Source organism: Adiantum capillus-veneris, chromosome 14 (assembly GCF_014529385.1).
Source record: "Adiantum capillus-veneris isolate H3 chromosome 14, ASM1452938v2, whole genome shotgun sequence".
Taxonomy (NCBI): Eukaryota; Viridiplantae; Streptophyta; class Polypodiopsida; order Polypodiales; family Pteridaceae; genus Adiantum; species Adiantum capillus-veneris.
The window spans coordinates 42,160,754-42,177,665 of NC_140944.1; the positions used below are offsets into that span (position 1 = coordinate 42,160,754).

A 16,912-nucleotide genomic window follows, 5' to 3' on the forward strand; every position below is an offset into this window, starting at 1 on the left:
TGTAATTTTGGGTGAGGCTTCCACTTCTCAAGCGGTTTCTATGGATAAATTTCCTGCTTTGACTCAGCGGACGGGTTCTGGCATGGATGTGGCGGATGGAAATGTCCCTATGGGCATCTCGACTTAATCCCCGTCTTTCTTGCCATTGTAAATATGGTTTTCAATGCATAGTCGCATTAAATGCATTTCATATAATGTGCGTGGGTTATGTAACCTTGATAAATGGCGATTGACCTGGCACTATGTACATACATGTAAGGCAGATATCGTGGTTTTGCAAGAACACAACCAGCATGACTTTGCTGGTTAGTGCTCTTATTTTGCAGGATATTGGATTGCATATGCTGGTTTGTGAGATTACTCAGGTTTATTCATGCTGGTTCGGCATGAGCTCCAGCCAGTTCTCTTGTTTAATGATCCGCATGGCCGTTGGATGGTGATTCAATGCTTGTTAAACGGTCAGGTGTATGAATTTGGAGGCATTTATGCGTATACATCATTTGGACAAAGGGCTACTCTATGGAGAGACATCTCTTCTCTCCCATGGATCTCGAATGCTTTCCTTTGCGGGGATTTTAATAATACGCCTGAGTTGGCTGATAGTACTACTGGCAATTCACATATGTTGTTTGCGGAAAAGCAAGAATGGGATAATCTTTTTGCTTCTATTCAGATGATTGATTTATGGCGGCATTTGCATCCAAATGCCTCTGGTTTTTCTTTTCAGCATGTTGCCCACTCTTCTTATCCAGCTCGGTTGGATAGATGGTATTTGCTTAATTTGCAACAATATGAGGAATTTTTGTGTGAGGTCAACATCTATTATACCTTGCAGCTATCAGATCATTACCCTGTTTTGTTGGATGTGAGTTTTGGGCAGACTCGTTGTGATCGGGCTCTGCCTAGGAAACGCCTGCTAATGGTTAATAATGCTTATCTCACACATGAGGTTTTTCGTGACATGATTTCGGAGGTTATTCCCCCTCTGCTTGCTCATATGCATCTTGATCTTGATGCTGCTTGGTATCGTTTTGTCATGAGGGTGCAAAGTGTTATCTGTGACTATGGCACACACTTCATGCAATGCACTCGAGGGGATGTCAAAGATGCGAAGCATACTTGTCAACGTCTTCAAGTGTTGGCTGATTTACGGCCTCTGTCTAATTCTGAGATGTCTGTGTTATGTGAAGGTTCTGTGTGTATTCAGCGTAATGACAAGCAAAAGCTTGCAAAATGGCAGACGCGTGCCCGTCAACATGCTTTCATGGATAAAGGCTGTGCTTCGAAGCAATTTTTTAAGTGTTTGTATCATTCGAGACTCTCACAAGCCATCAAGCGGGTTATGCTTTCTTCAAGTGTTTGGACTTCTTCAAAGCAAGAACTTGCAGATGCCATGGTTTCGCATTAGCAACAGGTGTTTGCTGCTCCCTCTCAGGCATCTTTGGCTGCTTGCCATGCACGTCAATTGTTGCTCCGATTATATCTCCGCAAGATGCATGTGGCCTTGAGGACCCCTTCACTGCTTCAGAATTGCTAGTGCGTTGCTTGCTTTGGGCCGTTGGCGCTCTCCTGGTTGGGATGGGCTTACTGTGGAATATTTCCTCTCCTTCTGGGAGGCTCTTGAGCATCCACTGCTTTTCATGATAAATGCGGCGTGGGAGAAAGCGGCGTGGGAGAAGCAGGAATTGCCTCTATCTTGGAAAGAAGGTTTACTTAAACTGCTACCTAAGCAAGCGCTATGTGAGCGATTTTCTCATTGGCGCCCGATTACCTTGATGCCGGTGGTTTATAAGATATTGGCTATGATGCTGGTGCACTGCATTAAGAACCATCTTTTTGCAGAACTCCATCAGGCTCAATATGGTTTCATTCCACGTCGCCAAATTATGGATAATCTGGCTAATGTTATGATTGGCATGGAGTATGCTAAGTACACTCAACAGGATGTGTTAGTTATGCAGGTTGACATTGAAAAGGCATTTGACACTGTGCAGTAGGATTTCATTGCTGCCACGATGAGATGCCTAGGGTTTGGTCCTAAATTCGCCAATGTGGTTTATTTTTTGTATGCATGTAGCACGTCTTCGGGCATCTTGGAAGGTGAATTAACTGAATCTTGGCCTCTTGGTTGTTCGGTTAGGCAGGGTTGCCCCCTTAGTGCTCTGTTATATGCTATTGCTAATCACCCGCTGTTGACTTATCTTGATCACTCGACCTCTACTGAGCGTCTTCATGGTCTGCGGCTACCTTCAGGCCGTACATTCGTTGGCCAGGCTTACGCTGATGATTCATTGTTTATGTCTCGTAATTAGTAGGTGGATGTCAAAGTGATTATGGAAGCCTTGGAACTTTTTGGCAGTGCGGCTGGGCTTAGAGTCAACTTTTGTAAATCAAAGCTTTTGCCTCTCTATTCGTGTGATTGGCATGGTTTGTTATGGCCAGGGGAGATTGTGTCGTCAAATGTGATCACTAGGCATTTGGGCTATCCTATTGGATGGAATGTTACTCATTCTCAGAAAGTCAATTGGGTCATGCAACGTTTGAGTGTCAAATTGCATTACTGGAAGTTGTCTACTTGGCCCTTGCATGTTCGTCTGCGAATTGTTCAGAGTATTTTGTTGGAATATGTTCAATTCTTTTTGCCACTGATGCATTGGCCTCGCCGTTGTCTTGATTCTCTTATGTCGGACATTATGTCTCATTTGTGGTGGACTCATGCTCTGAAAAAAGGTTTACGCTTGATGTCGATGGAGAAGCTTTGCACTCCGAAACGTCTTGGTGGACTTAATATCTTGGATTTGCGTCGGCATGTTCTTGCGAGGAAAGCTATGTTGTTGCCTGCTCTTGTGCAACAAATTCAGCCTTGGACTCTGATGTTTGCATTCCTCGCTTAGCATGTTGTTACTTCTGCTTTTGGCCATTGGCAACCCTCTATATGGGAGGTGGTTTTTGGCAAGATGGAAGGGCACATTCTTGGATGTCCTCTTGCTTCCACTCTAGTATCTGCCTGGAAAGAGGTTACGGTGCATTTATCATGGAATCCTCGGTAGGGAGGTGATTCGATTCGTTTGGAAAGTCTCCACTGGAGCCGGGCATTCTCTCTTACTTTGGTCAATCGCTCCCCTCGTCAGGCTCGAAGCCATGTTATATTGAACATCTTTAAAAGGCCAAAATGACCTATGGAGATCAAATTGATACAATCCTTGTGAATCTAATCCAATGTCTGGGTACAAAAATAAAATGAAGTGAAGTGGAGGACTAAAACTAAAAGACTCAAATTGTGAACGTGAAAATCATCATCCATGCTCGAGGATGCCCAGCATCGCGCGTTGTGGGAGAAAGTATTGCATCGGTCGCTGAAGAGCTTGGTCAATGTCCGCCTTTGTAAATAATCGTACTGGGCGTCTCCCATGTCGTGCTAGAATAGTCCTGATTCTTTGGTGGAGCCTCTGTCGATGTCATAGTCGACCCTGTAGACGTGGGCATCTAGCGCTCCCACTAATATGCCTCTGGTAGAAGTGGGCTATGAAGTCTGCTGGGAAGCATGCTTATCCAGCTGCTGAGTCCCTGCTCTAAAGAAGTTAGTGATCTCCCTCTGGGAATGTCTCCCAGTACCGGATCTCCTCAAGAGACTTTCCCTGTGTTTGCGCAGCTCTAGCAATAACAAGTCGAGGCATCTCTGATCCTGACATCTCATTACTCTAGCCAACGGTCCAAAGCCCTTTCTGAATAGACAGTGAAAGCGGCCTCGTATCTCGTAGTATACCGGACAATGAGAAATGTGATGTAACTGTGTCTCTGCCTCTATATGACATAACTGGCCTATCCTGGCTTCTGCTGATACTCTCCTAAATCTGCCAGTCTCAATCTCTAGCCGATGCGATGATGTGTGCATCTGACCAATAGCACAGCGTATCCCATAGGATAAATGAGTCACGAGTGTGCATATAGGTTGGTCCAATCACATATCCATCCTTTGTTAGTTGGAGGAGATGCTCTCTATAGAAAGCCATCTTCGTTCCCAACCTTTGTACCGGTTGTATCCATGTGCTTCTGGTTTCTAGTTGAATCAAATCCTTACATATAAGTTTAGTGGTCTCCATCCGTGTAAGAGAAAGGGAGGGTGCATCCAAGGAGTACTGGAATGGAGGCAGTCTATCCATGTTGAAGCCGTGTGACTGAAACCATGATGTCATGTGCCCATACCAACATGCTGTGTCCCCTTGTAGCGCTAGCTGTCGGGATGACTCAAGTGCTAGCCGAGCATATCTGTCTCTAGGAAGGTACCATAAGTTATGCATGAAGGAGATTGATTTAGTTAGGGCCTCAACTACGAGAGGAGGGGCAGCTAGCTCAGGCTAAATAATCTCATGTGGCATTGAGGCCTTAGTCCGAATCATTGGAAAGATCATAGAGACTAGAGGCCTCTACATACATCTCTATCCATCAGTGCTACCAGATCTTCCCTGGTGGTCCACTGAGGGCCCCCAAATCTGAACCCCATTGAGCATAACTGAAGCCACTAGAGTGTCAAAAAGCCACGGCTTTGTTCGAGGTTCGTGAAACTGAACGTGCGAACACATCTTCTCCAAACCTCCCAAGACTGCATAAGCTCTCGTTAATCTAGTCTTTGCTGCTCTCCTCAAGCCGGTCCAGTGAAGACTACCCGAAGATAGGTGTATGCATTTGTATACTCCACCATCTCTTGGCCATATGTAAAAGTAGGTGCTGACCTCCTGACCCACTGTGGTGTGATGTTAAACACCATAACCTTGGTTTTCCCCAAGTTAACAGACAATCCACTATCGTAATGTGTACAAGGCATCTATATGACACTGCATCCCCTCCGAGGAGTCAGAAATCAGCACAATATCATCAGCATATAATAGTAGTGGGATCCATGTCCCTGCCAACTGTGCTCCTCTATCACCATCCCTCTCAATGTAGTCAGCAACCTGATCCACATACATGCCAAATAGTTTAGGAGATAGTGGGCAGCCCTGTTTCACCCTAATAGTGGAGCGAACCAAATCAGAAATCCCCTCTGGAGTGCGTACATGTCCCAATACTGTCTTGTATAGAGCCATGATCCCCCAAATCAACTCTTATAGTCTGCGCATCAAGCTAGCTCTGGGCATTGTATCGAAGGCTTTGCGAAGGTCCACAAAGCAACAATAGAGCCGTCTCACACGTGATCTCCCCTACTCAATAATGGCTCTGAGTGTCGGAATATGATCAAGAGTAGAGAAACCTCTCCTTAAACCCACCTGTCTTGCTGCTTGTACATCCTCTCTCTTTGCCCATCTACTCAACTGCTGCTCAAGCATGGATGCATACAACCGTGCCAATGTGTGTCCAGACTCCAATCATGATAGTGTGGTAGCTCCCAGGCTCCATAGGGTCCCCTGACTTGAAGATAGGTACAATCATGGACAAACTCCAAGTATGAGGTAGGTCCTTGCACAAGCAAATCTTATGCATGTATAAACTGTTCTGCTACTAGGCCATCGTGATGATATGCTCTCCTAGTCTTCATCCTGTGAATGGCTTTCTCTGTGAGAAATGAATGAAATGAAATGTAATATTAATGTCTTCAAAAGGCCAAAATGACCTATGAGATCAAAAGGTTACATGTGGTGAATCTAATACCAGGTCTAGGTACGAAAAGTACAAAGAACTACCAATCTCCTCTCTCATCCTAAACAAGAAAGGAAACAAGCAGCGAGAAAATGCGTGCTCGCCGCGGGGGGGGGGGGGGGGGGGGGGGGGGGGGGGGGGGGGGGGGGCCAGCGCTGGCTGCCCTCAGCCTTAGCCCGCGCTGCCCCTGTCCCTCCGCCCCCCTCAGCCCCCGCTGCCCTCTCTTCTGCGCCAGTTGCGCTTCCCTTCCCCCCCCCCCCCCCCCCCCCCCCCCCCCCCCCCCCCCCCCCCCCCTCGGCCCGTTCGCCCGCCCGTTTTGTTCTTCCACCTCGACAGCTCCCTGCAGTTCGACCCTTTCGGCACTGGTTCAATTCCTTGGAGCAGTGTTCGGCGCGCCCAATTGCAGCACCTCCCTGTCACCCTCTTCTTACGCCACAACAGTAGACACAGATGGAGGCTCCAGCTTCGCCACAGAGGGACTCGCCAGAAGCCCCCTCGCCCGACCCCGCTGAGCCCACCGTTCGACTTGCTCTTTCGCCGACAGAGCAAGCGAGCGTTGCCGTAGAGGTAGAGCGATTGCAGGCGACCTTGGTTATCTGCAAGATTCTCGGCACCCGACCTAGCAGAGGAGAGCTGCGAGACCTTCTCCAGGCCCGCCTTCTCGCAGAGGTGGGCAAGATCTTGGATGTCCAGATTCTCGGACAGGGTTACTATCAGATCGAGTTTGAGACCTCCGAGATGGCGTCCAAGGTCATAGCTATGAGTCCACTGGCCATCCGAGCATCACGTGTCCACTTTCGACAGTGGCGACATGGTTTTGACCCGGCTTTGGATGTTCTAGTAGAGGAGGCAGACATCCCCATCTCAATCTGCTTTTCGGGTTTACGGAGGGAGTACTTACCAGTTCTTTCCAGGATCGGTTCCGCCATTGGGACTGTCCTGGAGACACCTCTTACGGCAGCATCAGTAGCTGCCAAGGCGGCTGGCATTTCCCCAATTCGAGTTTTGGTCAGAGATACCCATACGCTTCCGAAGGTTATCCTTTTGCCTCGGGTGAGTGGGGGTATGTTTAGACAGAGTGTGGAGTACTCGGGCCTCCCGAACCAATGCTTCATTTGCCGACAGATGGGCCATCTAGCGAAGGCCTGTCCACGGAGGAGGCCGCGACCTGCACCACAGCCTTAGCCCCAGCCTGCCAGGGCTGGCCCGTAGCCACAGTCAACGGCACAACGCACACATTCAGAACCACCCTCCGAGCCTGGGGCTCCAGCAAAGGAGGGGTGGCAGCAGGCCCGTGGTCGACGACGCCAGGGGCCACAGCGTCAGCCTAGCACTCAGAGTGGCCCTCACGTGCCTACTCAGCAGCAGTGGGTTCCCACGGGGAACCGCTTTGGTCCTCTTGAGCAGGAGGAGATCCCTGCCCTAGCCTCCACCTCTGCTTCACCCTCGACAGCCTCTCCCCCCCCCCGAGTTCCCCCCCTCTTCCTCATCCTCCCCCCTGCCTTCTGCTCCCGTCGCCTCTCCACCTTGCCCTTCTACCTCTGTCGCCCCATCCCTCCCCGCTTCTCCTTCGCTCCCCCCAGCTCCTTCTCCCCCCCCTCCTGCTCTAGTTCCACAGTCGACTTAGGAGACTGGTCCTTCTCCGGCGGCTAGGAGATCTCTTGGCAGCGCCTTTGCCACGAGTCGTGTAGCGAGAGAGGGTCGGCCCTTCTTACGGCCCCCTTTGCAGATTCAGAAATCTTCCCTTGCAGCTATCCCTCGGGGTGTGACGAGCATTGACATCCGACGCCGCTGGGACTTCTTCGACTACGGGTTCACTCGTTTTCTCGGCGATTCCGCAGTAGACCATGAGGCAGCCTGCTTCAGGGTCCATGCTTTGTTCCTTGTCGCTAGGGGGACAGAGGCCTTGGACTCAGAATTTCGTTTCTCCTTCCCCCTCTCTGGTAGGGCCGAGACAGAGTGGTCCCTGGACTCAGTGTTGGGATGGTTGCATACACAGGTCCTAGAGTTCTCTCACCACATGCGAGAACTTGGAGTTACAAATATGCTGCAGACTTTGTGGCCATTGGCCAAGTTTGCGGTGACACCCCTAGACTCAGCAAGATGTAGGCCCATTGTGGTGTACTTCTTTGCTGATACGCAGTGTTTGCCTTGCTATGTATACATTCATGAGGACTCCTGGACAGAGGGGGTTGCTTTACGCACGGCTCGCTCTGCTTGGGCTTGGGCTAGGCACTCACTGCAATCACGCCTATCTAGAGGACGCTTGGATGCGGATTACTCCCCATCCAAGCCAGCCTCGAAGATAGCCCGTCTTGCTGCTGCGGCAGCATCTGTTCTCTCTTGCTCCCCATGAGGATCGTCTCATGGAACGTGAAGGGACTAGGTGGGCCCCAGTTTCAGCGACAGCGGGGCCGATTGCGTCAGGAGCTTCAACGTTGCCTTGTGGGAGGAGAGATTGATATCTCCTTATGCTTCAGGAGCACCATCTGTGTGAGAGCCGCATTTCGCGATGTGGTCAGATTCTGCGTGGACGATATGATACCTCTTGGTCAGCTGCTTTTGGACCTGGAGGCATCCAGGGTGGGGTAAGTATGACTATTGCGGACTCATTACAGCAGGCCATTGTGGGCATAGGAGTTATTGTGCCAGGCAGGGCTCAGTGGATTACTATGCAGGTTCAGGATGGCCTTGTGGGTTTCCTGAACATCTATGCGCCCAATGTGGCGAGTGCTCGTGCAGAGTTTTGGTCACAGATTGTTGAGTCTTTGCCGCAGGCCGATCATTGGTGTATAGAAGGGGACTTCAACATGTTGGAGTACCCTTCTGACAGGATTGGTGGCAGCCATGCTACTGTGCATGGAGTCGAGTTGGCAGCTTGGGAGAGGTTGTGTATGACTTTGAGGGTCTCGGATACATGGCAGTACTCTGGTTTTGTGAGGCCGCCAGACAGTCTTGCCTTCTCTAGATCGGACCGCAGAGTGGGAGGAGTGAATCTATCGCGGATAGATGGCTTCTACACTAGTGACCACTACAGTGACTTGGGGGGATCAGTGGGCATCTTGGCAGGGACCTCCTTCTCGGACCATGCACCAGTGATCCTCACAGTGGCAGACAGGCAGACGAGTGGGAGCACGATGCTTCGCATCCCAGAGAGGGTCTTGTTGGACTCAGCACTCAGAGAGAGGGTAGAGGCTCTCTGGACAGAGGGTATGGACAGACAGGAGTCACCTGCAGACAGAGTGGCCTCAGGCCTAGCTCAGCTTAGCCACTTTATTCTTCAGGAGTCTCTGGCTCGCCGGGCTGCAGCGAGAGAGGCGGAGTAGCGTCTCTGACGAGGCATTGCTTCAGTACAGAGGATGCAGGAGTAACATCCAGACAGTCCATGGTTGGAGGAGCAGTTACAGCCATAGTCACAGGGGACACCCTTTTTTGGGCTTCCCGTCCCCACTTTTCCGTCCCCACTTGCCGTCCCACCCTCTTTTTTACACTTAAAATCCATTTGAGCCCCGTCCCCCGTCCCGGAATGCGTCCCTTGTGATTATGGTTACAGCAGGCTGGACAGGAGCTTGCTAGCACAGAGGAGAGGCGTCATGAGTTTGCCTTCCACCAACAAGCATCTCAGTGGACTTAGGTGGGTGACAGAGTGACTGGTGCTTTTTTTGAGACAAGGGGACCTCGGCACTTGCATGCCAAGGTCAGTCAGTTGAGGAGGCCTGATGGGTCAGTTGCTTGTGAGCCCGAGGATATGCGTGCAGTTGCTACTCACTTCTACCGTGAGTTACTGTCTGCAGAGCCCCAGTCAGAGCGGCAGGATGCATGCAGGGATCAGGTTTGGGCACAGGTGCCTTGTCTTGTGACTGAGGAGATGCGTCAGAGGGTAGAGATGCCACTTCAGCTTGAGGAGCTGCACACGGCTCTTAGGGCCCTCCCCCGTGGTAGCTGTCCAGGTGAGGATGGGTTGACTCCTAGCTTTTTCTTGGAGTACTGGGACCTGCTTGGCCCAGATCTCTGTAGTGCTTTTCAGTACATTTTACATACAGGAGTGATGCCTGACAGCATGAGTGAAGGCCTGATCTACCTCATTCCCAAGGAGGCTGGCTCCTTGGATGAGATTCGACAGTGGCGCCCCATCACCATCCTCAACTCAGCCTACAAAATTCTTGCCAAGGCTCTGAGTTTGAGGATTCATCCACTTTTAGAGTGCCTTATACATGGGAATCAGACAGGTTTTGTCAAGGAGCGCAATATCCTTGACAACATCTTTACTTTCTGGGAGGCTTCTGCCCTGGCACGGCTCCGTGGTGAGGACCTCGTGATTCTTCTTCCTGATTTTGAGAAGGCATACGACAGAGTTGATTGGGACTTTCTAGAGGGCACTCTACGCAAGATGGGCTTCTCAGATGCTTGGATCAAAGGGTTTCAGCCATGTACAGACAGGCTCACAGTCAGGTGCTTTGGGCACAGCGGCTTTCTCGGTTGGTAGTGCTTCTGTGCCAGATTGGATGCAAGGAGAGGGTTTCAGGTGGACCCCCCCAGGGACTGCAGTACGGTACTTGGGTTGTCAGGTTGGTCTGGACTTGTCTCCCGAGCAGCAGATTGCTCCTCTTCTCCTGTCCATCAGGAGAAAGTTGTCACATTGAAGTTCAGCACGACTTTCTTTGGCTGGTAGAGTAGTAGTTGCCAACCAGGTGTTGTTGGTGACTATGTGGTACATCACTTCCTGCTGGATCTTCTCGAGTCCTTGTATCAGCTAGGTAGAGAGGCTGATCAGGAACTTCCTTTGGTTAGGACGTGACACTCAGATAGCCCGAGCCAAGGTGGCTTGGCAGGTCATCACGCTTCCTTGTTCTCAGGGAGGGCTTGGGATCATTGATCCAGCACAGCAAAGCAGAGCCCTTCTTGGGAAGTTTATAGTTCAAGGACTTCTTCTAGGTGAGGAGCCCTGGAAGGAGTTCTTGCTACAGAGGCTTCGTGCCAGGGTGCCTCAGTCAGGAGGCCCTTGGCAACCTTCGACGAGATGGATCTTTACAGAGATGCGCAGAGTTGGTTTGAGCAGGAGACCGGAGGACCGCTTCACTTTGAGTTTGCTTCGATCTTGGGAGCTCTTACGGCGAGGCCTGGAGCAGAGACAGTCGATGTGCACGGATAAGCGCCTTCGGCAGCCCCTCGTCTGGAACCCCATGGTTAGCACTCAGAGAGGCCACTTGGTTGGTTGTCGGCCTCATGTTTCCTGGGGTCCCATGGCAGCAGGTCCAGCTCGCTCTCTAGGTGACTAGGTAGAGTTCACAGGTTTTTCAACGGAGGTGCAGGTTCTTTAGCTACTACAAAGCATGAGAGGGGTGCAGGGCATGTGTCAGGACATTTCAGAGACAGTTCCAGCTGAGTGGCTTACGCCTCTCGAGCCAATAGCACCCCGGTGGATGGGAGCCTTCACACAACTGGAGGTTCTCATTTCAGTCAGGGCCTGCTCAGAGACTGTCCCAGCCCTTTTCTTCGAGCTTCAGGGTGGGGGACGACTACAGCGAGTTGTAGTAGAGGCCCCGCAGGTGGCAGAGTGCTGTTTCTAGAGGATGCGAGTTGTGGGCATCTGTGGGAGGACTTGCGTCATAGACCCTGACCCTGCAGCTCTTGAGACTGGACACTGGAGGCTTTGGGCTTGGGAGTGTTGTCCACTGGCATGAGTGCAGTGGGATCGTGGTGAGTGGCTATGGAGGGACCCCTTCTCTTCTGCAGACCACCCAGGTGTCCCTTTCTTTCAGTACATTGTTCGGCTTGGACGTCATATACTTACAGGACACAGAGAGGCCCGCCCGGCTGCAGCACGTCATTGGTAGGAGGAGGGCCTCACAGTCGAGTTCTTGGCAGCCTTTTGGGAGAGGCTGTGAGACTCCAGACAGCAGAGGCGCGTCACCTTGTTTCAGTGTGGCTGGTCGCACACAGAGCTCTAGCAGTAGGGAGTTGGCTAGTGCATAGTGGTCTCTCGGCCGCATTTGTAGCCTGTAACCACTTGGTGGAGAGTCAGCGTCACTGTCTTTGGGACTGTCCTTCGGCCCAGCAGGTGTGGCTACGAGTTCTTCGGCTGATGCCTACTCTCTCCACGGCTAGACAGTACACTTGGGGGGTAGCAACTTGGTCCACTCTCACGGGCCCAGCACTTCAGTTTGAGCTATCTTCCACCAGCAGGATGATAGTGATACAGGGGGGGGTGACCTACACTCCAGCCTGCTACAGAGCTTACTCTACAGGAGTGGTGCAGTGAGAGAGAGGAGTGTTGGGAGCTGATCAGTGGCTTGACACTCTGGTTCATCTGGCGGGCCCGCTGTTTCCGCATCTTTGAGGCTCGGCCTGTGCCGCCAGCAGAGACTGTTCGTGACTTTTGGCTAGAGCTGATCCATACTCTCAGAGGACAGCTTGAGGGACTACAGGGCAGCTCCGTCCGCGTGTGAGAGCGCCGCGAGGCCTTCCTTCGACTCTTGCGCCCTGGGCCTTTCTACACCATTGTCCAGGGTGTGCTCAGATGGCACTACCGTCCACCTTTGTGGCTCTTCCCTCCTCCCATCTCTTGATTTAGCGTCATTGTATATATGTTGTTCTTTCATTGGGAGAGTCTCCCCATCATGTTTGTTGTAGCCCTCTCTTGCAGAGGTGGTTGTAGCCCTATGGGCAGTTTTCATTCACTGATCTTTTTCTCGGAAAAAAAAAAAGTACAAAGAACTGAAAAGAAAATAGTGGGTAGGGGTGGGGTGAAAGCTGATACAAAGGGAAGACAAAGGGGGAGCTGATACAATGGAGCTCTGTGACAGTCGAGCCATCATATGCATATACATCAGTATCCGGGACAGGTTCTATGTCGTGCCAGTATGGTATGGATCCTCTGCCGCAGTCTGCGTCGATATTGAGAGGACCCTCTCATCCCTGGGCGACGGGACCGCCCCAATCTATCGCCCGATCAAGCAGTATGCCTCTGGTACCTCTGGTGTTGTTATGTTGTGGGGGCTGCTCGAACTCCTCTCTCTGTGAGTAAAAGAAATCTGTGACCTTCCGCTGTCGCTGGATCTCTCTCATTGTGCCCCTCTTCAAGAGTCCTCTCTGTGTTTGCAAATCACTAGTAAGTATAATTTGAGGCATCTCTCATCCTGGTATCTCATGACTGTAGAAAGTGGCCCAAAACCCTCTCTGAAAACCCTCTCTGAATAGACAGTGAAAGTGGCCTCGTATCTCATATTATACTGGGCAATGACATATGTAATGTAGCTCTGTCTCTTGCTCTATTTGGCACACCTACAAATCCTTCTTATTCTGTGTCTTCGTGATTACATCCACGCACGAAGACCGTCTTCGCCCCATTCTGTTTCTCCTCCTCTTTGATCATCCGTATCTGTTCCTTGATGACCTTGATTTCTTCTATCACCTAGGGCTGGAACTCACCTTCCTCCAGTCCATTGCTTGCTCTATTAGCAAGCTCTCGCTTGAGGGCTGAGACCTCTCCTTTGAGTGCTAGAGAATCTGCCTTAAGTGCTTGTATCACTACGTGCAGGTCCTCTTTCTCCTTCTTCCATTGCGTGCCTTCGTTGAGGAACATTTGAAGAAGGTTGGCCTTCTCCTTCCACCATCCTTCCATCTCTGCTTTCCATTCCTTCATCTCCCTTTCCTCTTGTGTTATCCGCTTGTTTGTAAGCATGAAGGTCGCCTTCGTATGGGACTTGAGAGAGAGAGAGAGAGAGAGAGAGAGAGAGAGAGAGAGAGATGATGAACTATTGCCAAAATGACATATGAGAAGACCAAAAGATTACATCCATGTGTGACTCTAGTTCGATGTTTGGGGAACTCAAAAATAAAAATAAATAAATGTAAGTCGACCCTATGAAATCTAACCTTGTTCACAACTGCCATTTTGCAGTGCACTGAATTTTCATGGATATGACAAGGTTTGGTTATCAATTAAAGACGAAGCGGGACTTGGTGAAGAGGCATCTATTATAGTGAAGGTTAAGCATATAAATACACCTCCAATAATTACATCATATCCTTTTATCCTTGTGGATTCAAATACTGGGAATTTCCTTGCTGGTATTGATGATATTGGCAGAGAGACATACAATGCATCTTTCATCTCAGTGGTGGATTATGATTTTGATGAGTCAAACGGTAAATCAAGTCTTCCTCATCTCTTTTTAATAAATCCACCCAAGTAGATGTCGTTGCCTTTATTTCAGTAACCATCACAAAGAGGTGTGGCCTTTATTTTTTACTACTGTATATCTCACGAACAAGGCAGGGCTGAAGGTGCGAGCATTTAAACAGTTGTTAAATCTTCTTGATTTGTGATGTTATTCATTTTGAAGGTCAATATAGTCGGTGTTCCTAGAGTTTGATAGAATCTTGTGATGACTCGTAGTATTGTGAGATATTTCTTGTGTTCATGTTTGAGGGGCTCCTTAAAAAATGTGAGGGTGCATACTTAGTCAATTTTGGAGAGAGGATGGAGGAGTTTTACAACTTAACTTTACAGGATTTAAAGTGTGGAGATGATGAGTAAGATTACACTGAAGCAATTTGGCTCATTCAAAAGTTAAGAGAACAACTACACATGAATAAGTTCGTGGACCTCTTTTTTGTCAATTTCTATAACATGACCATGGACTCTAAATTGTGTTTCTGCCATGCAACCCGACAACAGCCTCTGTAAGTCACCTCAAAGGGACTCTTGCAAAGCACCCTGACCTGCCTTCACAGAGATAAACTTCCAATTTCTTTCATGCCGGAGAAGAAAGCGAGTCTTGCGATTGAGGTAGACCCACTCCACATCTCCCTAGTCCTATGCAAGATCATTGCACCTACCCTAGTCAAGGGGTAGTTCATGACCTTCTGCAATCTTGCCTTTGTGAGAAGGTCAACAAGATTGTGGACTTCAAAGATTGTGGGACGCATTGTGATGTGTTTTTGAGAAATTATGTGGGCTAGTCCAAGGACTTTAGTGGATGCTTTTCTATGTTTTTGGAAGCCTTACATGTACGTATGACATGGATGTACAAAGTGTACATAGCTGTGTGTGTTAGGTGTTAATATGCATGGGCGATGATATACCTTGGTGGCCATCGGCAACCCCTCATCGAGATGGATCCAAAGGTGCATCAAATCAGGCGCGGAGGTGCTTCATTTTGAAGAGTTACCACGGCGATATTCCCCATCTGAGTCAGTAAAATATGCACTTGAGGTATTGCATCTGTGTACATTTCATTTACGCAATCAAAAACAAATACCACATCGGCAATGGTGTGAGTGCACTTGAGATTTTAGACAGTTTTGTTCATGAATGGTATGGAGTTTTGTAGAAGTAGGAATTGGGAAAATGAGCCCCTAGCTGCTGTGAAGGGCGGAGGCTTTTGGTAGCGGAGCGGCCTGTGTGGCCGTTTGTACAGCTTGTAGACTTGTGTTAAGGGTGTGTCTCTCCTCTTTGAGAGCAAAGTGAAGTGGGATTTTGATCTCTCTCTAAGTGTGATATTGTTGCCCCATTTCGTGAGCAACTTGGGAGCTCCTTTTGGTATATGTCACCTTAAATGTCCCATCCATGTTATGGTGAGTTATGATGAGGTTTTTCACTATGGTAGCTCTGGTTTTTTTCTTTAATAACGAAGTTTTCTGAATTGTTTGATTGAAAAAAGACTTCATAGAAGCTGTATTACTCTATGTGGCAACTAGTTTCTCTAAGGAGACTCGAGAGTAGCTTTTCGCTAGGGTTGTGGGTGATTGAAATGTATGGTTATATTCGTTTTTGAGTTCACTTTTCCATCCTCTTCTTGTTTTAGTGTGAGGAGATGTTATAGAGACAAGTCCTCCAATCCTTCACATCTTTTAATGTCTTCTTACTGAGGATCTACTTTGGCTCTCCTTTTGAGACCGATCTTGTAGTCAAGATCAGCCTTCTAAATTGTCGTCACAGAATCTAGAGGGTTTACAAATGCGCAGATGGTGAAGACCTTGTCAAAGTTTATGCATTTGTAGTGAATGCCCAATGTGATCCTATTATTTATTTTGTCATTTTAGGTGTTTATTTACTTAATTTACATGGGTCTCGGCCAGGCAATTTAGGAGAGGGGTCTTTAAGGTCCCCCAAGAGAGTATACAAGTAGCATTCTGCCCCCATTGTATAATCATCTGATTCATTGCCTTGGTTGGTTGGTTGGTTGGTTGGTTCTCTCTCTATTAGATTCACTATTTTGTAACTGATTGGTCTCATAGGTCATTTTGGCCTTTTGAAGACGTTAATATAACATTTCATTTCATTTCATTTCTCTCTCTCTCTCTCTCTCTCTCTCTCTCTCTCTCTCTCTCTCTCGCATTCTCTCTCTATCTCTGCATTTCCACATCCGCGACTTTGACATGGTATCAGAGCCTAGTGCTCGTTGATCGTGGGATAGGGGCAGCATTTTCTTCCCAGTGCAGGGTTTTTCAGCCCTTGATCGTCAGAAGGAGTTGGCGTCATTGTTTTCTTTTTAAAAGCAGGGTTTCTACTACTGGGCAGCGTTTTAATAAGTGCTTACAAAGGGGGACCAGCATTAAGCGTTTTTAAACGCTAATAAGAGAGTTTTGATACCTGCCACCATTTCTTTCCCGGCGAGAAGCTCCATTGCAAGGGGAAGTTGCCTGAGTCTGCACGCCACAACGGCTCCCCTTTGTTCGAACACCAGTGACAAGTTAACCGGAGAACTGATCATGAGGCTGTGGTTCCTACACAAAGGCTTGTGGGTATCGTCGATGGCAAGGAGACAGGACCTACGAGGTCCATCAACAGTAAAATGTTTTAAAAAAGAAAAAGGTGGGAACGACCTGATAAATGCACACTTACAAGGGTATGCAATAGTTTGTATGTTGTTTTCAAATGCTTGAAATGTATTCTTGGTTCGACATGTTTGAAATACTGTTTTCTAGTATCATAGTACTACTGTGGAAAGATGCATTCATTAAACGGTTGGGTGGGAGGGTGGATTCTGGAGGGTTAATTTGTTGGCCGAAAAGTTGAACCCAATTTTATGTTGTCCATTAAGTTAAGTCAATAATCGGGAAAGAGATTCCGATCCACGGAGTGAGGTTCAAACTTGGGAACGAGAAATTCGTGTAGTCAATAAATATACTCATCTTAGGGGAACGCAGTGATGGCTGTGCTTCGTCATATAACCGGGAAAATAGCGTCAATGACCTTGAACCAAGGGTGAATTAGAGAACTCTTACCAATTGACCGTGGAAGGTAGAGTTCAAATTTAGTCTGATG

The 16,912-nt window shown here is 48.8% G+C and overlaps 1 protein-coding gene across 5 annotated transcripts in view; it reads left to right on the forward strand.

Annotated features, from left to right (window-relative positions):
• The window catches only part of LOC147442268 (protein GAMETE EXPRESSED 2-like), a 195,210-nt gene that overhangs the window by 128,700 nt on the left and 49,598 nt on the right, over window positions 1-16,912 (forward strand). For all 5 annotated transcript variants that reach the window (XM_086528502.1, XM_086528497.1, XM_086528499.1 and 2 more), the window contains one exon: window positions 13,541-13,788. In XM_086528502.1, coding sequence (XP_086384628.1) covers window positions 13,541-13,788 — 248 coding nt within the window. The remainder of the gene's footprint in view (window positions 1-13,540; window positions 13,789-16,912) is intronic.